The 24658-nt window shown below is 34.8% G+C and overlaps 1 protein-coding gene across 1 annotated transcript in view; it reads left to right on the top strand.

Annotated features, from left to right (window-relative positions):
• The window catches only part of LOC114048285 (solute carrier organic anion transporter family member 4C1-like), a gene marked incomplete at its 3' end in the record, with an annotated part of 141591 nt that overhangs the window by 48677 nt on the left and 68256 nt on the right, over positions 1–24658 (top strand). Inside the window, exons 3-6 of the mRNA XM_027869184.1 lie at positions 1263–1526; positions 7296–7481; positions 10295–10391; positions 23869–23990. Of these exons, the coding sequence (XP_027724985.1) occupies positions 1263–1526; positions 7296–7481; positions 10295–10391; positions 23869–23990 (669 nt within the window). The remainder of the gene's footprint in view (positions 1–1262; positions 1527–7295; positions 7482–10294; positions 10392–23868; positions 23991–24658) is intronic.

The following is a 24658-nucleotide window of genomic DNA, read 5'->3' as shown; positions in this document are numbered from 1 at the left end:
CTGTAAGCAAACAGTTTTAGACGACTTTCTTAAGGAATATGACTAAAAGAGGAATGAAATATAAGCTATAGCTAGCAGGATCAAGTAGAAGTTTCTAATAGGGGAGAATCATTTATGTATTCATAGTGAACAGGAAAGATGCCATTAGATGTCTTACAGAGTGGGGATGACAGGAGAGATTTGCTGGAGTCGATGGGATGAGATCAATGGTACAAGGTTTGCCTTGGCAAGGAATAGGCCCCTTCTTTATGTGAGACGGGGATGAAAGAAGCCATAGTAGTGGAAGATGTCTGATCATTGTGATATGAGGAGCAAAGAAGAATATCTCAGTGAATGGCCTCCGTTTTTTTCAAGGAAGTATGAGGTGAGTTCCTCAGTTGAGGGGGGCGTGGAATGATGCCATGAGAGGCTTGAGAAGAGATAAAAAGGTTTAAAATAACTGCTCTGGTAAGTGGGAGAGAGAATTAGAGAGGTGTAAGAGGCTTGCCTTGCTGCAATGAGAACCCAGTTAGGATCATGTGTAACATCAATTTGTAGAGCATGAAATAGTGAAGAATACCGTGAGAGAAGTATTAAAATCATTCAGCAAGTTGGGAAAGTAACCTGCCAGTCTGTAGATAACAGTAAACAATAATAAGGATTCTTGAAATGTATTGCATGAAAGGTATATATTGCATGAACTTTGATCATATAAAATAATATCTTACTAGTTTAACTATCTCTTGCCAGTAAGCCAGCAAGAATCAGAAAAGCAAGTCTTATTACACTCAGTGTGACACACCTCACCAGCAATTGATGGAAATGTGTGTTATTCACAATTAAGCTAGTAGTATTTATACGTTACACGAAACAAAGAAAAAGTATACGGCTGATCACTATAGTTCAGCGGGTTATACAAAAGAAATAAAGTATGTTAAGAAAAAAATTGTATATAATTAACTATAGGAAAGGCATAAGGATGGCATCCTGGTTAGTACAGCTAATCTCACTAAATGAAAAAGAACTATCTTCTAGGCTAGATTAAAAAAGGAAAACATTTCACAGCAATTAGTCTTTTTATACAAGTTAGGAGAGTGAAGAAAGACACGAAAGGGAACCAGCTATTGCTGCTGGTCATACACAACAGAATGTTGAATATAGGATAAAATGGAGTCAGTTATGTTCTTCCAAGAATTCACTTTTAATATATTGGTTGTGGTTGTCAATTATAGTTTTTTGAATGTATGTAGTCTCATGATCTTTTTTTTTTTGTTTCATTTTAGGTATTGTGGTAAATGGATTAGTAAATATCAGCATCTCTACCATTGAGAAACGCTATCAACTGAGCAGTTTCATGACTGGTCTGGTGTCATCAAGTTATGATATTTCATTTTGTTTGTTATCATTATTTATATCATTTTATGGAGAAAGAGGACACAAGCCAAGATGGCTCGCATTTGCATCCTTTATGATAGGATTGGGGTCACTTGTATTTTCTTTGCCTCACTTTACTAGTGGAAAATATCATTTGGCATCTGAATTTAAAGGTAAGATGTTTCCTAACAACCTGTTGTACTTTTTAAAAAATAGTTTAACATTTGTAGAAAATTGTCATTGGATCCAGGACTTAGCCTATGGCATAATAAAGAAATGTGACTGGCCATATCTTTTAGTCTAATTATACATCCTTAAGAATGAATAAATGAATGAAGAAGTATTTATTAAGTGTTTATTATGTGCCATGTAGTGTGCTTAAGGGTATATAATTAGATTAAAAAATATGGTCAGTCACATTTGGTTTTTTAAAAAAAAAGTTCTTTGGTATTATCAGCTCAATCATCTTAATTGATTTTTTAAAATTTGTACTTTTATGTGTGTTCTGAGGTTACTAATTTGTTGATTTTCTAGTTTTTTAATTACATGCTCAATTCTTTTGTTAATATAAATGTTCAGAAGTGTTTTCCCTTAAGTGCTCTTGCTGCATCCTTTGTTGTTTCATTGTTACAATTTTCTTTACTACAGTTATTTGTGTTTCCATTATTTGTTCTTTCACTTTCTCATTATGTCAGATAACATTATTGAGCCTCAGAAATTGAGGAATTTCATTAGGACCTCCCTACTTCTACACCTCAGTCATCCTCAGTATCATCTCTGCTCTTCCTTCGTTCCAGTGTTCAGGAAGAGGTAGTTCCTCTACTTACTTTCCATACCTGTGCCCATGACCCTATCTCCTCCAGTCTGTTCCATAAGCTTATCACTTAAGTCATCCTCCCCCCACTTACCCCTTCTTTCCTTCTCTCTCTGTTCCCCCCCCTTACTTTCTTGCTGCCTACAAAACAACCCAAATCTTCCCATCTTAAAAAATCTCAACTACTCTGTCTAAGGTTACTAAAAATCTAGCAGCTGAATCTTGCCTTTTTTTTTAGTCCTCATCCTTCTTGACCTCTCTGTCATTTTTGATGCCATTGACTCCCCCTTTGTCCTAGACTATCTGTTCTCTCTAGATTTTTATTATTCTACTCCCATGATGTTCCTTCTTCTGTATTATCATCTATATCTTGGTCTCTCTCTATATGGTATACGCTGGGGCACTGTCTTAACATCTTCATCTCTCTCTCTATATATACACACTCCTTATGACTTTAAAGTCTCTCTCTCTAGCTCTCATCTGTCTCTTGTCATCCAATTCTATACCATGCCTTTTGGGTAACTTCATTTGGATTACCATAGGCATCTTAAAGTCAAAACAGAGTTTGTGATGTTCCCTTTCCACCCCCACATCTCCCCCAAGACCTGTCACCTAACCTACCACTTTTCAGTTTTTTGTCAAGTGCACTACTATTAAGCACTCAGGTTTACAACCTCGGAGACACCCTTGACTCTTTACTCCCTCACTTCACATATCCAATCAGCTGCCAAATCCTATGGATTCTACTTTGGTAACATCTTCAGTGTTCATCCCCTCCTCTTCGCTCACACAGAGAAACTGACTTGATTCTGTCCCTTCAGCTGGAGTATTGTAATGGTCTCCTAGCTGGTCTCCCAGGTCTTTTTCTTCAGCCTTTCCTCCACACAGTTGCTAAATTGGTATTACTAAAATGTAGATCTGACCATGTCTCTACCCTGCTTAAGAACTTCAGTGCTTCTTAGATAAAGTACAGTGTCCTTTTTTTGTGATTTAATGCCCCTAAAAATCTAGTATCAACCAATTTTTTCCAGACTGGTCTCAAATTACAAGTCATGCACTTGTTCCAGCACAACTGGACTACTTGCAATTCCCCATACATGCTATGGAGGGGCCCCCTGAACTTGTTTTCTTGAGTTGCCCTATTTTCCAGAGATGAGGCCCCCCTAAACTAACATAACAGTGAACTCTATTAAATTTTCAATGCCCTTGAGGCCCAGTCAGCCACAAGTCTGACTCTGGCCAGACTTGACCAGACTAATAAACTGTTTATGCAACTGAAACTCTTTCAGATAAGCAGAACACTCCCTCCATGGTCCAAAGCTTACATGCCCTCCTGTTCCCTCTCAATCCTCCTCCCCTACTGCTCCCTTTCTCCTCTCATGCCACTTTCATTTGGAAGGGGATTGTCCTCCACTCCTCCCATGAGACCTCCCCTTCTTGCTGTACCCTATAAATATCCAAGGCTTTATTTGTATTTCAGACTCTTTGGTATAAGGATTTCCCATATGCATGTGCCTTTCTCTTGTAATAAATCAAGTTACTACCCATGTCTTGTGGAGTCGTGACTTTTAGTTAACAATGTCATTTCATGTTCTGTCTTTGCACAACCCACCACATATGCCTGGATTGTGCTCCCTCCTTCTCTCAACCTTCTAAGGTCCTACCTTCCTTCAGAGTATAGATCAAATCTCACATTCTGTATGCGGTCTTTCCTAATATCAGCAATTGTTAGTGCCCTGTCCCCTAAAACATTGTTTTGAGTTAGGTTTGTATTTATTTGTATATACTTATCTAGGTACATATTTTTTTCACTCTGTAGAACCTAAGTTTCATGACAGCAAAACATTTTTGTTTTTGTATCCTTGGTGCCTAGGTCTGGTGCTTATCATGTAATTGTTGTTTGTTCTTGCTTTCAAAGAGGACTAATGACATCACAGGGTGGTGTCTTGACTCAAGCATGAATTGGATTTAAGTGAGGCAGAGTTGGACAAAGTTGTCAGCCTTACTCTCTTCCAGAGGCATTGAAATCCAGTCAAAAGTCAAGATGACTGGGGATGTTGGCATATAGTAGTCACTCAATAAATGCTTACTGAATTGAATTATATTCATATTTTCCTTATGGATTATATTTTTATTTTGCTATTATATGCAAAGGAAGACTATTGTTTTTATTAATTTTTATTAATTGTATCCCCAGACCTTAGCACAATGCCTGAAACTCAGGTGGAATGTCTTGGTAAGTGAGCCGTTTATCCTTGCTGTTTTCAAGATTTCTTTCTTTGACCTGAAAGCTTTGAATCTAAGTTGCTACATTTATGAATTAAATTTGGTATTTTCTGATGGAATCTTGTGGATTTTATTAAGCTATATTTTGTCCTCTAGTCCCAATATTACAGGAAAAATTTATATGATTTTTCTCAACTATGTCATTCAGGATTTTGTTTCATCATTTTTTGGTGACGTTATTTACATTTTGTTTCCCCTCTTAGAATGTAAGTTCCTCAAGGGAAGGGGGCTGTTTCTGCTTTTTCTTTGTAACCCCAGCAGTGCTTAGCAAGTAATAAGGGTTTAATGAATACTTGTTGACTTAAGTATTTTTAAGAGCTCTGAGTAAAATTTTCTCTCTCTTTCTTTCTCTCTCTCTCCCTCTCTCTCTTTTTCTCTCTCTTTCTCACACACACACACACACACACACACACACACACTCTTGTGGTTACTTCATTCACTTTTCTAGAGATCTGTTTGTAGTTATTGCATGTATCTCTTTTCTGGAGATTTTTTTAGGTTCTTTTACTCCATGGTATTTCTTTTTGTACTAGGAGATCTTTTTTGTTTATTCATTTTTTTGTTCAGTATGCTAATTTTTCTGTGGGCCTTTCCTCCACCTTCTTTATTTGGTGTATTTCTTGCTGTTTTCTGGTAATGATGAGAAGCTGGGCTTACTTACTATTTCTTAGTCATTTAACCAAAAATCATCAATGAACATTTAAAAAGGGAAACAATTATTATATCCTTAAGTGATACTTCCTAATAAATAAAAAGAACCCACTGGTCATCACCTGAAAGAAATCACAACCTGGGAATGGAGAAATGTTGGCCAAAATACAGAGCTTCCAGAACAAAGAAAAATATTGCAGGCAGCAAGAAAGACTACCAAGGAATCATAGGGTCACCAAAAGGAGGAGTGTGCAGCAGGGTCATGTCTCCCCATTCATTGACTGAAGGAAGCTTCCTCCCACATCTACTTATATTAAGACAGGCCAGATATAAAATCTTAATATCTAATACATTTTAGATAGTGTCCTTGACAATTGGTCATCCAGACTTTGCATGAATACTTGGAATGATAGAGAAGCTTTCAGTCTCAAGTAGGTAACTCATTACATTTTTGGACTGCTCTAGTTATGATTTTTGCCTTATGTATACCCAAAATCTGCTCCCCTTTGATTTTTATATCCTGGTCCTAGTTTCATCTTCCGAAGCAAGAAATTAAAAATTAAAAACTATGCAGGAAAAGTATCATGATTCTTAATAAATGGATAAAGAACTAACTTAACATGTCCAAAACAGAACACATTGTCCTCTAAACCTGCCCCTTTTCCTGTTTCCTATTTCTGTAAAGGCTACCACCATCCTTCCATTTACCCAGGTTCACAACCTTGAAGTCAGCCTCCACTATTCACTCTCCCCAACTCCTTGCCACATCATATCTACTCTGCCAAGGTTCGTCAGTTATGTGTCCTTGTCATCTCTCGTATCTGGCCTCTTCTCTCTACCCAGATGGCTGCTGTGCTAGTTCATCACCTCACCACTTCTTGCCTGAACTACTGTAATAATGTCCCTCTTTCTAGCCTTTCTTTTCTCCAATACATCCTCCACCCAGATGGCAAAAAATATTTTCTAAAGTACAGGTCTGACTTTGTTATTACTCTGTCAGAGAAGTGTCAGTGGTTTTCTATTACTTCTAGAGTAAAATATAAACTCTTCTGTACTTCATTGAAAGTTCTCACACTCTGGTTCCAACATATCTTCTCAATTGATCTCATAGTACTTCCCCTTACATACTATTAAGTTCCAGACAAAATGGCCTACTGGCTATTCCCTTTAAAAGATATTCTGCCTCCTTTCTCTGTGTCTTTGCATAAACCATCCTCTAAATCTGTAATGTGCTCTGTCTTCCCTTCCTTTTGGAATTCCTAGTTCCATTTAATGTCCAGTTTAAGTTCTACCTCATATAAAAGAAATTTTTTTTGATTCTGCCAATTATTAGCATTCCCTTTCTTTCAGATTATTTTGCATAAATTTTGTAGTTACTTATATGTATAGTACATGTTGTTTCCCTCTAGTAGTATGTAAATTTTTTGAGGGAAAAGACTATCTTCATTTTTCTGTCTGTTCCTCCCCATTGCCTACTATAGTGTCTGGCACATTGTAGGTATTTAATAAGTATTCATTGACTTGAACTAAGGAGTGAAAAGAGATCTGTTGTAATCAAGATCATCATGGTGGAACACCTTTCTCCCTTGGCAAAACTTACCTTTTTAAAGATTTTTGTGGATCAGGGTCCCTAATACCAAGCTCAAATAATTTACATAGGTAGTATTAACAATTTAGGAGTAGCTTAGGTGAGAGAGTGGATAGAGTGCTGGGCCTGGAATCAAGAATACTCATCTTCCTGAGTTCTGATCTGGCCACTTATTAGCTAAGTGACCTTAGGCAAGTCACTCAACCCTGTTTGCCTCTGTTTCCTCATCTGTAACAATGAGTTAGAGAAGAAAATGGCAAACCACTTGAGTACCTTCCCCCTCAAAAAAAAGAAAAAACTCAAATGGGGTCACAGCAGGCCCCAGGATATTTTATAGTTGAAAGTTAATTTTTTTAAAAAAATCATGGTATTTTGTTTAGATTAAACATTGTACCACTGCTTTGTCAAATCACATACAAATTATCTGAATCTGATGCCAAAAAATGATCATTAAGAAATAGTTAAATTTTTGAAAAAGAAAAAGAAAAAAAAAGAAATAGTTATATAACATTGTCATTTTTGGTAAAGAAAATGCTATATGTAGTACATTTAATTTTTGAAACAGAAAAAAATAATAATTGTTTTTAATCTCTTTTTTTAAAGATACCTGCCCAGAAACAAGAATCAACAACACTTGTCAACACTATATAACATCTTCACTTTCAAACTACCTATATGTCTTCATACTTGGACAGATGCTACTGGGAGTTGGGGGAACACCTCTCTATACTTTGGGAACAGCCTTTATTCATGACAGCGTTCCCACACACTTGTCCTCTCTGTATATAGGTGAATTATTTTACTGATATAGTTTAGCCATATTGACTCCTTCTTGAAATTTTCTATACTTGGATATAATCATTTAAATCAATTTAAATCTCATAGTTAACTGATCCTAATGTTGGAGACATTCTCCATAAGATGAACAAATTATTTTGCTGTATTGACTTGCCTACTTGTTTGGGACTTGAAAAATGAATTCTTATGGTCACTTTTAGACTATGCGCCTTGCAGATCTTGGATTTCATTATGGTAAGTGGTAGTACCTACGCTGATGTGAATTCAGTTGTATTTGAAGTCCTTCTGGCCACCAGCACTTCAGAAGCTACCTGAGGTGCGGTCCCTGAGTAGGAATACTTCTAAAGGCTGCTAAAATATATAGTAAATGAGAGATTCTTAAGGTTTCCCCAACTTGCTTTCTGCATATCCTTTTTTTTCTAATTTGTGGTAGCTCTAGTTTTTTGTTTTGTTTTCTTTTATTTCAATGTCAGGACCTTTAAAGGTCTAACTCTAACCAGACTTTTATGCTATTTGGATCAGATGTACAAAGCATCCCTTTGGATTCATTAGTACTTAACCTGTATTGGTCAGAAGGAGAACAGAGAAATGAAATGGAATCAGACTTTAAAATTGGTAGGCCTCAGTGCAAGCAGGCAAGGACACATTGTACTATGTAAGTTGACATAGTATTATCTTTCCTAACCCAGGATTGGTTTTCTTGATATTCTTTTATGTCCAGATGAAGTCTGATTCCAACAGATTTGGATATGTGAAGTTGTGGCAGATTTATTATTTTGGGGGGTATTTAAACAGTGTAAACTGTTTTTTCTTTATTTATTTGGGACTGTTAGAAGTAAAGTATTACAGATACCACTGATCAAAATTATGGTGTGCATAAGTCAAGTATCAAACAAGTAAAAATTCATTTGATGGTTTATTGTGATGTTTAAAAAGTTCAAGAGACATGATTTCTGGGTAATTAATCATTTTATTGATAATGCTAGCATTTTATTAATAAAAGGGTCAGTGACACTCTTGAATGCCAAAGACAGTAATAGTAGTGGGCTTGCAGTTTATATGCCCTTGGAGGAGTAGATGTTCCTGAGGGTGGCAATCCACTCTGATTGGTTAACAAGTAATGAAAAAAATTAATATTACAATGAGATTTAGACCTATTCTAATGAGGGGCAAGAGATGTAACTTTAATAATGCTATTTACTTCCAAATCACCCTCAGCCTTGAAGAAATTTAGACCAAGAATCTATATTGCCTACCCAAAGCTGAGTAGAAGACAATAGGTTGGGTGTTTCACCTTAGATTAAATTTCTAACGTTCATACCCCGTTGAACAGGGTAACAATGCCTAGAATGAGGAGAAAGTTAATCCTATCTGCTGTCATAAGTCCTGTCCTTCAGAGGCTGAACTTTGAAACGAGGACTTTAAAAAAAGGGGGACCCTGGCTCTCCCAGATTATTGGTTATTAATAATAATTTCTCTCATTATAATATAAGGTATTATGAAGTATGTAATTATTATATATACCATATTCCCAATTATATTAGCATTAACTAATATTAAAATTAGATAGTTGAAACTACAATTATAAAAAACCAACCTTTGCCATAGGGAAGAGTTGAGAAAGTACATTTCTCTCTTTTATTTATAGAAGTGGGTGACTATTGATATGGAATAATTGCATGTACTGTCAGACTAATTTCATATTCATTTAATATGTTGATTTATTTTACTGAACTGATTCTTTTCTTGTTTTAATTTTTTATAAGAAAATAATTGCTGAGAATGGGTGGGGGAAGGAATATATTTGGAAATGAAGATGATATTAATAAACAAAAGCTACTAATAATTTTTTAAAAATATAAAATCAATTTAAATTATATTCCTCATAAACAAGTACAAGTAGATGATAGTTTAGATTTTCATTTTTGCTTAAATTTAAAGAAAAATTACATTATTATATTTCAGAAAGTAGCAGATTATTGTAGTTCCACATATGAAGAGGTTAAAAATATTTACCTTTTTAATGACATCAATAATAATGAATTTTATGTATTAAATCATACTAATTTCTTTATGGATTGGATAATGAGTTCTTTAAATCCTATGAAGTGTTAAACCAAAAGACAATATCACAAGTCCATGAGAGATATGTTTGCAACTGGATTTATTACAAGAGAAAAGCAAATGCTATGGGAACTCCTTATACTGAGGAGCCTAGTGGTGCAAGGAAAGCCTTGGTTTTTAAGTTACAGGGAAAATTGACTAATCCCCTCCTGAAAGGGAGGAGAATGAATAAGTAAGATGGCAAAAGCAATATTCTTTTCCCTTGGAAACTGCTAGATTATGAAGTTATGATTATCTGCTTATCTACACAGGTCCCAGCTGCACAAGCAGTTTCTTAGCCTAGTGCAGACTGACTGGCACCTGTCTTGACTCCCAAGGCTACACAGGGAGTCTAAGTTGGGGTGCAGACAACATATTATGTCAGTGCAGGAGAGGCTTCATCCTTGACATGTGTCAGGGCCTCTTGTATGCTCGGGGTCCAGTGTTTCTGGAAAACATGGCTACTAAAAAAGACAAGTTCAAGGTACCCTTTAACAGAAGTGAAGTATTTTCCATCATTTAATACCTACCTGTAAGAAAAATTATTTATATTACTTCCTATTCTTAATATCAGGAGTATATAAATGAACTCCATGTTCATTTGTATCATTGCTTCTAAAAGTCACATTAGAAGGTAGTTAATCATTACTGAGCTTAATATTTGAAAATGACAGTATGTATTGATGTTCAAAATTTTTTAGGAATTGGCTATGCTATGTCTGTCCTTGGTCCTGCTATTGGCTATGTATTAGGAGGACAACTTTTAACCATCTATATTGATATCAATATAGAAGAAGAGTAAGTCATTCTTTTCTTCTGTATTTTCTCTTATTTTTAATTGTGTAAAATGTTGCTTATAGATGCTGCACTTGATTTGTATTTCTTAAAGTGAATGTTTTTTCTCTCTTTAACATTTCTAATTCTTCAGAAAGAATATTTGTGTAAATGAAGTTGTATTTTCCCATTGTATTTAGTTAATTATATTACTATGTAATTGTATGTGATGAAGGCTGCAGTGCAATTTTTAACAAACTACCAAATATCATTTAATGCTGTCACTAATTTTATCAGTGTTACGCTATTTATGGTGTACAATGTCTTTTTAAGTGAGGCAAGTGTCATAGTAAATTGAATATAACAAGATTCATTTTTTATGAAAAAATATCATCCACAGAACCCAGAGCTTCCATTTACTTACTTACCTTTACCTTCCTAATTTCTGACCCAGAAGCTAATGAAATCATTAATATAGTACCTTAAGTAAATGTCCAGGGTACTTGACAATCCTCATTCTGTCATCACTTACTACCAAGTAAAGGTGGGCTTTCAGATTTGCCATAGACAAAACAATCTAATACCTAAGACTCATCTTCATCAGTAGTGTTGCAGTGAAAAAAAAAGATAAAATACCCCTGATGACAACCTGTATCAAATAATGGCAGTAGGATCTAGAATAGAAACTACTCTCCACAGACATACACAAGATAACCCTTCCCTAAGCCATTGAACAATGCCTTCATGGACCCTGGGTAGGATACATGAAGCTCACATAAGGAACAGTAGAAGCTTAGATAACCCATAGCTTCAGAGGCTACATCCCTTGGATCTCATAGTTTTGTCAGCCAATCACAACACAAATAGTCTACATTCATTGCTAGGACATTAGATAACCTAGTAGCAAAAATATTTTAGCAGTTTTCATGTTGGCCTGACTTTCCCATGTCCGTTTTGCTGGTAATCATTCCTCTGCTTGCTCCTTATTATTTGTCCTTTTAATATCCATTCTATTCTGGGCAATTTTGCCTACATTCTTTAACTGTTTTATAAATACTTCCTTATTTCTGTTATCTCTTGGTTCTGACAGAACCTTGATTGTCTCCTGATGATGCTCTCTTTCCCTCTTTAATGAAAGATGTTGCTTTTTCTGCTCAAGGTGAAATACTAATTGTTTTCCACTGCCTTTTCCTGATCAGGCTTTCTTTCTACTATCATCATTTAATAGCTGCTTATCTTTTGAAGTTTACATTCTTTATTGTTTAAGTGTGGGAAAATCTCCCCCTCCCCTACCTATGTTCTGTCCTTGGTATTCTTTTCTCTTAATGCTCTTTGCATTGATTTAATTTAATACTATGACTGAATTCTAAGTATTTGAGGTTCTCTTGGCCTATCTCCCATAGTTTTCTTCCATGCTGGCATTAGAGTCATCAACACTGTCCCACAGGATGAAGAAAGATCACAGATCTGTTGTACCTTAGAGATCATGGCAATCCTGAGAATTATGACTTTGCTTTAGAAATATCAATTTAGCAACAGTATCAAGAATGGGTTGGCATGGAGAAAGACTGGGAGACCAATTAGGAGACTGTGGCAGTGGTGTAGGTGAGATGTGATAAGAGCTTGAAACTAGGGTGATGTGTGAGTAGAGAGAAGAGAGCATTTGCAACAGGTATTGTGAAAGTAGAATTGACAAGATTTGGCAGCTAATTTGGATAGGAAAAAGAATTAAGAATGACTCTGAGGTTGTAAACTAAGGTGATTGGGAAGGATGGTAGTTCCTCTGATAGTTTGTAAGAGGGGTGAGTTTTGGGTCAGTGGTGGACATAACGAGTTCTGTTTTTGGACTTGTTGAGTTTATGGTATCTCTCAGACAACCGTGTGCAGATTCAATAGTAATGAGTTAATGAGTCTGGGAGGCAGGAAAGAATTTGAACCCACAGGAACTGTTGAAATCACTGAGAACATAGAGAGAAAAAAGAAGTGCCAGGGTGTAGCCCTGGGATACGGCCACTCATTGAGATCAGCAAAGGGCTTCTCTTTTCCTTTAGATAAATTACTTAATCCAGCTCCCTGTCTACTCCCAGTTTTCCTAGAATAAGGCCATCTTAACTAGGGTGGACACAGAGGTCCATGGCTAAGTTTTAAAACCCAGTTCACACTGTCAGTGTAGATATATTTCAAAGGGGAAAAGAGATATACAGTGATAGCTTGAGGAGTGATAGAGGCAAGTTTATTTGGGGGGAGGGGTTAGGATTGTGGGACTTTGGCATGTTTATGGGTAACAGGGCAGGATCTTGGAGAGAGGAAGGGCAGTTTCTGCTGCTTCTTTGCTTGGAGAATGGCTGGCATGAACCCATCCTCCCATCCCTCTGCCTCCCCACTCCCCAACATATGAAAACTTACATATGTGTGTTTGCATGCATGTGTGCATACATATACACACCTAACTTATAAATGTCATCCTTGCCACTCATTCTTACATTCATACTCAGGATGACTTAATGGCTTCTCCATAAAAACTCTTCTATGTGGAGATTACTAGTGGCTCAGAATTGTGCCGCTGAGATATTTATATGTCAAAATACTGGTATTTCCCCAATCTCTCTGGTCCTCTCCAGGTTAGAGTTGCCAGTTTCTGCTTAACCCTAAAACCCACTGCTCATGGAATCAGTTCTGAGGATACTGATATGTCAATTTTCTCTCATACTCCTAACCACAGATTTAACTCAGAATATCCATACTTGGATAATCTTCTTCATTCTAGATGCAGAATAGGCTGTGCTTAGGTGTTCCCCCTTCCTCATGTTGGTTCTTTCATGGTGGTTGTCTCTTCCTTTTTCTGCATGTGATCTAATGCTCTGTGTGCGTGCTCTGTCTCTCACTCTCCCCCCCCTCCCCTTAGCCCCTCCTCCCCATTGTACTTCATTCATATGTGTGCTGTATCTTAAACATATGCGGATCTTTCACTCATTCCATTATCCATCACAGAAACATTTAAGAGCCAGATCTCACCATTATTCCAAACCACAGTTCATCACCAAGAATAGGAAAATGTTAAAGTTCTCTAATGGCCTGGGAAATATTGAACTTCTCCAGGCAATGAAATTTTGACATAATTTTCCACAAGCCCTCATGACTGACAGTATCAAAGGCCTTGGTCAGATCTACAGATGTTGTGTACAGACCTCTGTTCTGCTCCTGGCATTTCTCCTGGAGTTGTTGGGCAGCAAACACCATGTCAACCATTCCTTGGCCCTTCCTGGAGCCACACTGGCTCTCAGGTAGATGATCATCTTCAGGTGAAGGATCAGCCTATTAAGGAGGACTCTGGCAAGAATCTTGTCAGCAGTGACTAAGAGAGAGACCCCTCTGTGATCATCACAGGACCATCTATTTCCTTTACCTTTATAGAGATGGACAATGGGGGCATCCTTGAACTCCAGGGGATGTCCAGAAAGTATTAGGGCATGGCATGCCCTCATCAGAGACGATACTGTGCTCTGTGAGCAAAGCAGAACTGAAGTAGCTCAAGAAACATGAGATGTGCAAATTTAGAGAATCTACCCCAAATGTTCACATGGATTTTTTGTGCCAAAACTGTGGTTGAGTATTCTGAGCTCATATTGATCTGATCAGCCACAGTCAGACACACTGAAACTCAATTCTAACAGTAATGTCATTTTGGTCCTCTTCGAGAATGAAGGATGACAGCCATATGTACCTAATCTATTTCACTGATCCACTCCTCTGTTTCATAACCAGTACCATATTTTTTTTATAATTACCACCTTGTAATACAGTTTGAAAGCTGAAACTGCTAGGCCATCTTCCTTACTATTTTTTTCCATTAATTCCCTTAATATGCTTGACCTTTTGTTCTTCCAGATGAATTTTGTTATACCATTACTCTAGCTCTATAAAATAATTCTTTGATAGTTTGTTTGGTATGGCACTGAATAAGTAAATTAACAGGTAGAATTGTCATTTTTATTATATTGGCTTAGCCTGCCCATGAACAATTAATATTTTTCAGGTTGCTTAGACATGTCTTTATTTGTGTGAAAAGTGTTTTGTAATTGTGTTCTTATAATCTCTGGGTTTGTCTTGGCAGGTGGATCACCAAGTATTTTATATTGTCCGCAGTTATTTTAAGTGGAATTTTTCTTTCTATCTGTTGCTGCTGAATTTTGTTGGTAGTAAATAAACATTTTGATGATTTATGTGGGTTTATTTTTATATCTCACAACTTTGCTAAAGTTGTTAATTGTTTCAGCTAGTTTTTTAGTTGATTCTCTAGGGTTCTCTAAGCATATCATCATATCATCTGCAAAGAGTGATAGTTTTATTTCCTCATTGCCTATTTTTATTTCTTCAATTTCTTTTTCTTATATTTATGTTATATATTTATATTTTTCTTATATTTATTTTTTTTGTTATAGCTAGTATTTCTAGTACAATATTGAATAAGAGTGATGGCAATGGACACCCTTGCTTTATGCCTGATCTTATTGGAAAAGCTTCAAGTTTTTTCCCATTATAGATAATGCTTGCTCCAAGTTTTAGATATCCCTTACCCTTTTAAGAAAGGCTTCATTGACTCTGATTCTTTCTAGTGTTTTTAATAATAATAAGTGCTGTATTTTGTCAAAGGCTTTTTCTGCATCTATCGATATAATCATGTGATTTTTGTTGTTTTTGTTATTGATTTGGTTGGTTATGCTGATAGTTTTCTTAATATTTGAAACAGCCCTGCATTCCTGGTATAAATCTCACCTGGTCATAGTATATGGTCTTTGTGATGTATTACTGTAATTCTCCTGCTGGTATTTTATTTAAAATTTTTGCATTGATATTCATTGAGGGAATTGGTCTGAAGTTTTCTTTCTCTGTTTTTTCTCTCCCTTGTTTAGGTATCAAAACCATATTTGTGTCATAAAAAGAATTTGGTAGGACTCCTTCTTTACCTATTTTTTAAAATGGCTTATATAGTATTGGAATTAATTGTTCCTTAAATATTTGGTAGAATTCACTTGTAAATCCATCTGGTCCTAGGGATTTTTTCCTTAGGGAGCTCATTGATGGCTTGTTTAATTTCTTTTTCTAAAATTGGGTTATTTAAGTATTCTAATTTCTCTTCTGTTAATCTGGGCAGTTCATATTTTTGTAAATATTCATCCATTTCACTGAGATCATCAGTTTTTCTGGCATATAATTGGCAAAATAACTTCTAATAATTTCTTTAATTTCATCATTATTGGTGGTGCATTCATTCTTTTCATTTTTTTATACTAGTAGTTTGGTTTTCATCTTTTTGTAATCAAATTAACCAGTGGTTTATCTATGTTGTTGTTGTTTTACCATAAAACCAGTTTCTCATTTTATTTATTAGTTCAATGGTTTTTTACTTTAAATTGGGGAGTTTTAATTTGTTCTTTTCCTAATTTTCTTAGTTGTACACCCAGTTCATTGATCTGCTCTTTTTCTCTTTTATTTATATGTGCATTTAGAAATATAAATTTTCCCCTAAATACTGCTTTGGCTGCATCCCACAAATTTTTGTATGTTGTCTCATTGTTGTCATTCTCTTTAATGAAATCGATTATTTCTATGATTTGTTCTTTGATTTACTCATTCTTTAGAATTAGATTATTTAGTTTCCAATTAACTTTTAATCTTTACTTCATGGCGCTTTATTAAATGATGTAATTTTTATTGCATTATGGGCTGAAAAGAGACAATTTAGTATTTCTGCTTTTCTTCATTTGGTTGTGAGCTTTTTATGCCCTGATACATGTTCAGTTTTTGTGAAGGTGACATGTACAGCTGATAAAAAGGTAGATTCCTTTTTACTCCCATTTAGTTTTTTTTTTTCCCCAGAGGTCTATCATATCTAACTTTTTCTGAGATTCTATTCATCTCCTTTACTTCTTTCTTATTTATTTTGTGGTTAGATTTATCTAGCTCTGAGAGGGAAGAGTTGAAGTACCTCACTAGTATAGTTTTGTTGTCTATTTCCTCACATGATTCATTTAACTTCTCCTTTGAGAATTTGTATGCTATGCCATTTGGTGTATATATGTTTAGTATTGATAGTACATCATTGTCTATGGTTCTTTTTAGCAAACTGTGGTTTCCCTGCTTATGTTTTTTAATTAGGTCTATTTTTGCTTTTGTTTGTCTGAGGTCGTAATAGCTACCCCTGTCTTTTTTACTTCAGATGAAGAATAATAGATTTTGCCCCAGCCTCTTATTTTAACTCTGTGTGTCTCTGTATTTCAAGGGTGTTTCTTACAAGTAATAATGGTTTCTAATTCATTCTGTTATCTGCTTCCATGGGTGTTATCTATCCACCCATTTGTGGGTAAGTTCTTCCCATTCACATTAACAGTTATGATTACCAACTTTGCATTTCTTTCCATCCTGTTTTCTTTTTATCCTTCTCTCTCTCTCTCTTTTTTCTTATTCCTCCTTAAAAGTCTGTTTTACTTCTGACCTCTGCCTTCTTTTGTCTGCCTTCCCAATCCCCCCACCTTTCTTTTATTCCTTTCCTCTACTGCTTCCCAGTTGAGGAAGATAGCTTTCTATTGCCAGTTGAGTATGTATATATTTTTTTCTTTTTAAAGCAATTTAGGTGTGATTGAGGCTAAAGCATTGCCTGCCCCATCCTCCTTCTCCTCTCTAATGTAAAATCTCTTCCTGGTATGCCTCTTTTTTGTAAGATAATTTTCCCCATCCTTCCTTTCTCTTTTTTTTTCTTCCAGGGCATCCTTCTTTCTCACCTATGCATTTTTTATGTCATTCCAATATAATTGTCTCACTCATAAAACCTCTTTCTATGTAGAATCTTTCTAAATTCCATTATTACCAGGTAATAGAAACTACAGTTAACAACCTTCTAACCCAAATCAGAGTTTTACTGTACGGAGTTTTACTCTAGTTCTGTGCTGTTTTCAAAATTGCCATTTCTAACATTACTGGAATAATTTTCTATTAGACCAGTCATGCTACTAATGAGTGATTTCTCTTGTCATTGTCACACATTTCTATCACCATACCAGAATTCTCTAGTTGTTTCACAGGGTCCACACTTTAATTTCTGAATGCTTCTGAGTCTGACCCTGGCCTCAGATAAATATTGTTTCAGGTGTGATCATGGTGAGTGTCTTTTTGAGGATCATGGTGCTTTTCCCTTTGGCAGACTGTCTCTCCTATTTTGGATTTTGTCTGTATTGTCAGTCCAGCTGACCAAACGTGCTAAAGCCAGAAACATTGGCCATGATGTTCCCAGTATTACTATACTGCAGGGTACGTAAGGCTTCAGTTAACCTCTCATTGCAAAAACTGAGGTTTGACTGTGAAATCTTCTGTACATAAATCTGAGAACTATTTTTTCCCATGTATCTCTAACTTGTTTATGATGAGACCTTTTATACTTGGTCACATATCCATTTGGAACTTATATTGACAAAAGGAGTGAGGCATTGGATAAATTAAATTTCTTCCATACTGTTGCCCAATTCTCACAGTAGTGTTTATCAAATATCTTAGTATCTGAGGTCAACTGTTGTGTTTATTGAACACTAGGCTACTGAGTCCCTTTGCTTTTGTGTATTTTGTGCCTAATCTATCACACTGATAGAACTTTATGTTTAAACAAGTATCAAATTGTTTTGATAATTACTTCTTTGTAGTATAGTTTGAGATCTGCTATTCCTACGTCTTCTTCATGCTTACTTATTCATTATTTTCCTTGAGATTCTTGACATTTTGTGCCTCCATGTGAATTCATTTTTATTCTTTCTGTGTCTATAAAGTATTCCTCTGGTAGTTTATTTGGTGTGGCACTGAATAAGTAGATTAATTTGGGTCATATTGTCATTTTATTATATTGACACATCCTACCCTCAAGGAATTAACATTTCTCTAATTATTTAGTTCTCTTTTAGTAGTATTTATATAGTATTTGTATGTATCTTGATAAATATGTTGCCAAGTATTTTATACATTCTCTAGTTATTTTAGATGAAATTTCTCCATCTCTCCCTGTTGGGTTTTATTGGTATCATAAAGAAATGATGATGATTTGTGTGATTTATGTTTTATCCTGCAACTTTACTGAAATTATTAGTTATTCCAATTCATTTTTTGTTGTCTCTTTAAAGTTCTTTAAGTACATCATTTAATTTAAAAAAGTGATAATTTAATTTCTTCATTGTCAATGCTTATTCCCTCAATTTTGTATGTCTTATTGTTATAGCCAGCATTTCTAGTACTATGTCAAACAAAAGTATTGACAATGAACATTGTTGCTTTACCTCTGTTTTTTTGGAAAGGATTCTAGTTTCTCCTGTAGCATATAATGCTCAGTCTTGGTTTCAGATACACACTATTTATTATGTTAAAGGAGAGGTTCATTTATTCCTATTTAAAAAAAAATTTAACAGTAATTGGTATTGCACTTTGTCAAAAGCTTTTTTTCACAGCTATTGATATAATCATACAATTTTTGGGCATTTTGTTACTAATATGGTTAATTAAGTTTATAATTTTATTAATATTAAAGCAACCTAAATCTAAGTTATAGTATATAATAATCTGAGAAACATGTTATTTCAGCCAGTTTGATAATTTATTTTAAATTTTTATATCAATATTATTAGTGATGTATCCTTTTTTTGTTTTGACTCTCCCTTTTTTATATATCAAGGCTATATTTTTCTCAAAAGGAATTTGAAAGGATCCCTTCTTTTACTATTTTTTAAATAGTTTGTGTAATATTGGAATTAAATTTTGTTTGAATACTTCAGTGAATTCACTTGTGAATCCTTTTGTTCCCAGTTTTTGTTTTTGTCTTTGAAAGTCTATTTATGGCTTGTTTGATTTCTTCCTCTTAGATTGGGTTGTTTATATTCTCTGTTTCTTGCTCTATTAATCTTTGTACTTTATATTTTTATCATTACTTCAATTAAGTTGGTTTTATGGCAATTAGTTGTACAAAATAGTTTCTATTAATATCCTTTATTTCTTCTTGTGTTGTGACTTCTCCTTTTAAATTTTTATTACTGATTACTTAGATTAAAAAGAAGAAAGAGAGAAACTAATTACCTAATGGTTTATCTATTTTATCCCCTCATACTCTCCCTCAGCTCCCTGCCACCACCAAGCTCCTAGTTTTATTGATTGGTTCAGTGTTTTTGTCCATTCTTTTGTTCATTTATTCCTTGACCTTCAGAATTTCTATTTTGGTGTTTGATTTTTTTGTTATGATTCTAGTTGTTTTTTTTTTAACTTAGTGCCCAGAGATCTCTTTTTCTTTTTTTTATATATGAAAAAGTTCAGAGAAATTTTATCTTTAGTATTGCTTTGGCTGCACCTCTCAAATTTTGCTATGTTGCCTTATTTCTGTCATTGAATGAAATTACCTGTCCTTCCTGTGATTTTTTTCTTTGACCTGGAAATTTTAAAGGATTAAATTATTTCTTCAGTTCATTTTTAATACTTTTTTCAGTGGCCCTTTAATATAATTTTTATTGCAAAGTAGTTAGTAAAGTATGACTCTAACATTTCTGCTTTTCTGCATTTTTGAGATTTTTATGTCATCATACATGATCAATTTTGCAGATTATAGCTGAGAAATATTTGTATTTCTTTATATTTCAATTCAGTAATAATGGGAAGTCTGTTCTATTTAACTTTACTAAAATTTAACTTTACTAAAATACTAAAATTTAACTTTACTAAAATTTAAATTTACTAAAAATTAGTTCTTAACTACTTTATTTTTTGCTAAGATTTACCCAGGGCTAAAAGTGGGTACATTGAAATCATTTCCACTATTATAGTTTTACTATCTATTTCTCCTTGTAATTAATTTAGTTTTTTTCTTTAATAATTTAGATCCTGTGCCATTTGGTGTGTTTTAAGTACTGAAATTATTTATTTTCTGTTACTTTTCAGCAAAATGTTGTTTCCCCATTTATCTCTTTTAATTACATCTATTTTTTATTTCTTACTTGTTACATTTGCTTTGTCTGTTTATTTGTTTGTTTTTGGCTCAGCTGAAGCATAGTAGACTTTGCTTTTATTTTAACTCTGTGCAAATGTTCCAAATGTGTTTTCTTATAAACAATATATTGTTTGATTTTGTTTTCTAATCCTTTCTGCTATCCTCTTGTTTTATGAGTGAGTTAATCCCATTTGGACTCAACTATGAATGGTAATTAAGTATATCTCTCAGTCCTATTTTCTTAAACTTTTTCTTCTCCTTATTCCTGCTTCATATTTATGATGTGTGTAATAAGTATAGCAGAACACACATATGCACAAATACATACAAAGGTAGCTAGATAGTGCAATGGACAGAGTACTGGATTTGGAATCAAAAGACTTAGGTCAGTCAGTAAAAATTTATTAAACATCTACTGTGCATAAGGCACTACTGTTGAAGATACAAAGAAGAGCAAAAGATAGACCCTGATCTCAGGAAACTCACAGTCTAATGGGAGAGATAGCATGCAAACAAGCCATGTACCAAAAAGCTTTATGCACAACAAATTGGAAGTAATCATAGGAAGAGCATTAGAATTGAAGAGAATTAGGAAATGCTTCCTGTAGAAGGTAGGATTTCAGTTGGAATGTGAAGGAATCCAGGAGGCTGAGATGAAGAGGGAAAGCATTTCAGGCATGGGGGATAGCCACTGTTGTGCTCCCTTTGAGCAGTTTAAATGAAAATTACATTTGTGTGATGCCCATTCCCTTTACTCCATCCACGTTTGTATATACTTTTTCTTGTAGACTGCAGTTATAAGAGAAGTTCTCTCCACCCTTCCTCCCATTTCTCCTAGTTTATCTGTTCTTACTTTAAAAAAAAAAAAAAAGAAAATTCCTGAAACATTCTCTAGATTTTTGTACCACTGGATCAAAATACCACTGGTGGTATTACCTCTCAGATCCTAATCTCTACTTAGGCCATAGGGTCACCAATTTTCTCAATAATGTATAATTCATACTCTTGCTAGGCAAAAAGAAACGGAGTAGCTTTAGAAAGTACTTATATTTTGCTGAGTTTAAGACATGTAATTATCATAGGTGGACACTTGAAACGATGCAACAGGTATCAATTCCTAAACCTTAAAGCAGCTTGACAGTAGGACCCCAGATATGGACAACATGAGATACGTTTTTTTGATGGTCTTCCTGGGATGGGCAGTGAAACAACAGGGCTCACAGAAACACATGAAAAAATGAGAACACCCAGCTACCCAACATCACTGCAACTATTCTGCTTCACTACCACACAAGTTCTACTATTTTCTTCCCTCTCTCCTCAGGCTTGATTGCTTTGCAACTGTAGAACGTTGACCATTATAAGGGAATAACATCAACAACATCTCTTTGCTCCTTACCATTCAAGCTAACCTCCTAGAGTGGCTTACAGGGGCAGTTCCCAGGACAGAGTCCACCTTCTCCCCTTCTGCCCTGCATGGGCAGACAATACCTGTTTTTCAGTTTTGCTGACATGGGGACACAAGGAATTGACCCATCTCCAGGGGACTATAACTCAAGGTGATGCCCAAAATGGAGCAGAAATGTGCCTATACAACATGAAGGGGTGGAGGAGGCTAGTCACAGTGGTGTTCTTTGGTAGACTATATTCAGATGCAAACTTTTATGTTTTTTTTTCTTAGAACCCTGATCTGTAGCCATTTTCAGTAGTCTAAAAAAGGAACTAGATTCACAGAATCATGAATTTAGCCTCCTAAGATACCATCTAGTCCAATCTGTGTGCCCTAAAATTCCCTCCACAAAATACTTGGCAAGTAGATATCTCCTTTTTTTGAAGACCTCTAGTGAAGAGAAAAAGCAATACATTCCATTTTTTAAATTTTTTGTTGTGATTCATATTGTAATTTTAATTGTAATTTCCCTTGCATCTTCCCTGTAGCTTCCATCCATTGCTTCTAATTCTGCCTTCTTGGGGCAAACAGAACAAATTTAAGCCATTTTCTAGCTATCAGGTCCCCCTAAGTCTTCCTCCAATCTGTCTATGGAATATTCTCCAGTTTTTTTCACCATCTGGGTAGATTTCCTTTAGACATATTTCAGTGTGTTTCAAATGTGGTCTGAGCAGGGCAGAGTTGAGTTCAGAGAAATTGTCAACTTCCTTGTTATGAATATGCTTCTCCATAGCATTAACATTTTGAAGTCACACACTCATTCATATTAAACTTTAAATCCACTAAAGGTTCCAATTTTTTAAAAAATTGTTTTTGTACTACAGTCATAATCCTCATGTTATGACATTCCCACTTGAACCCTCCATTGTAGCAAAGAAAAAGAGTTGAGATAAACCAACCAATACATTGATGACATCTGATGGTGTATAGCACCTTGTAGTACCCTGCCTCTCTTCTAAGATGAGGGAAGTATATTTCATCATCTGTTGCCCAGGGCCAAAATTGATCATTACAGTAATAAGTTGTTGTTGACTCTGCTTTCCCTATCCAGTGTTTATTAGGTTGATTTTTTGGAACCCAAATTATGAGAGAACAATATGTCATTTGTGCTTTTTTTAGGACTAGAAGGGGAAAGGATCTTGTGAAGTTATACAGATTTTTGATGCACATTTCCTCTTTCCTCTGTAAATCCTCTTCTCCATTGCCTTTTTATTTGAAATATTTCAACTTCCTCCCACAAATCCCAGTCATAGAAACTCATTTGAATTAAAAAAAAAAACACTCACCAAAAAATTCTCCCAAATAAACCCAAAAGTACTAAGTGCAGGAAAGGAATGAAAGACAATTTACATGCTACATTTCTCTTTTCAGAGCACTACTTTGCAGTTATTTTGCTATAAAAATACAGGTCTTAACCCTGTATCATTTTTAGATATTGAGAATCTGATTTTAGTGATTGAATATACTCATTATAAGAGCTCCATAACAAAATAATATCCATGTTCCATGAACTTGGTTATAGTGGGATTTCATCTGTAGATGTTTTAATATTTTTGCTTCAAATTACTTTCTATGAAAGCTACCCTAGTTTGAATACTGGTATGTTTTAAAGAGATGGCTGCATTAGGGGCAAAAAAGACAGAGAGCTTTATTTTGGTAATTATAATATAAACTAGAGACTTACATGACAAAATATTACACAAAATATCTATGAGTTTGTCTACTATATAAAACAAGGATAAACTCCCAAGGGCCAAGACAGTTTCAGTTTGTATTTGTGTCCCTAGCACCTTAATATATGCTTATTGATTGATTAATTGGTGCTGTTCTGCCTCAGAAGGAATTTCTGTCTATCTAATCATCCATTCAGCAATCATTTGTTAAGTAGCTACTGCTGTGTATAAAGCCCTCACTAGGCACTGAGGAGATAAAGAGATAACAGAGGACACGGCCTCTGCCTTATAATATCAAAGTAGAAAAGTATGTCTGTGTGTGTTTGTAATAAGAAACTAGATTTGAATCTTTTTGTTTTCTTATTTAAGCATTGACATCACTGAAGATGATCCACGCTGGCTGGGTGCATGGTGGATAGGGTTTCTTATTTCCTGCTTCCTGGGATGGTCTATGATTATACCTTTTTCTTGCTTTCCAAAGCATTTACCAGGTAAATGTTTAAAAGATGATTTCTTAAAACAAACCTCATTCTTAAGAGTAGCTACTGAAATCTAAGACTTGCTTGACTAGTTTTTTATTTTTCATTGTTACCATTAGACTTGTTGCTTTGTTCCTACAGGGTAGAAGTATTACTCCAGTAATAATTCAATTTCAATTAACAACTGATTTGAAAAAAATCTACTTTGCATTATTCAAAAATAATCTACTTTGCATTCATGGAATGGCTCTTTGGATAAAATAAAATAACATGTGTGAGTGCTTTAAAAACACAAATCTGTAATATATTATTATTTTATAATTCAAATAAATTTAGTATAATCTCATTGTAACAGTACATTTTATTGACTACATAAATTTCAGTAAAATAACAGTTATCATTACCACTATTTTCTACTTCAGATTAATGTGCCCTTAATTTATTAGAACAAAATAGGTCCTATTGGCCTAAATCATAATAATCTATTTGGGGAAATTTTTCCACAGAGCAGATATCTAGAAGTTTATCTTTTCTGCATGATTAGCCCATAATTCTGTAAGAGGACTGAGTAGTAAAACTATTTTTTGTGATATCTGGCTTTATATTACTGTTCATTGTTTAATTCCTCTGCCACAGCCATGGATTTGTTAATTTTTTCTGCCTACTGGCCATTTCTACCT

The sequence above is a fragment of the Vombatus ursinus genome, unplaced genomic scaffold (genome assembly GCF_900497805.2).
Source record: "Vombatus ursinus unplaced genomic scaffold, bare-nosed wombat genome assembly UNPS02014792.1, whole genome shotgun sequence".
Classification (NCBI taxonomy): Eukaryota; Metazoa; Chordata; class Mammalia; order Diprotodontia; family Vombatidae; genus Vombatus; species Vombatus ursinus.
Note: the sequence above shows the minus strand (reverse complement) of the source record. Positions and strands in the feature narration are given on the sequence as shown.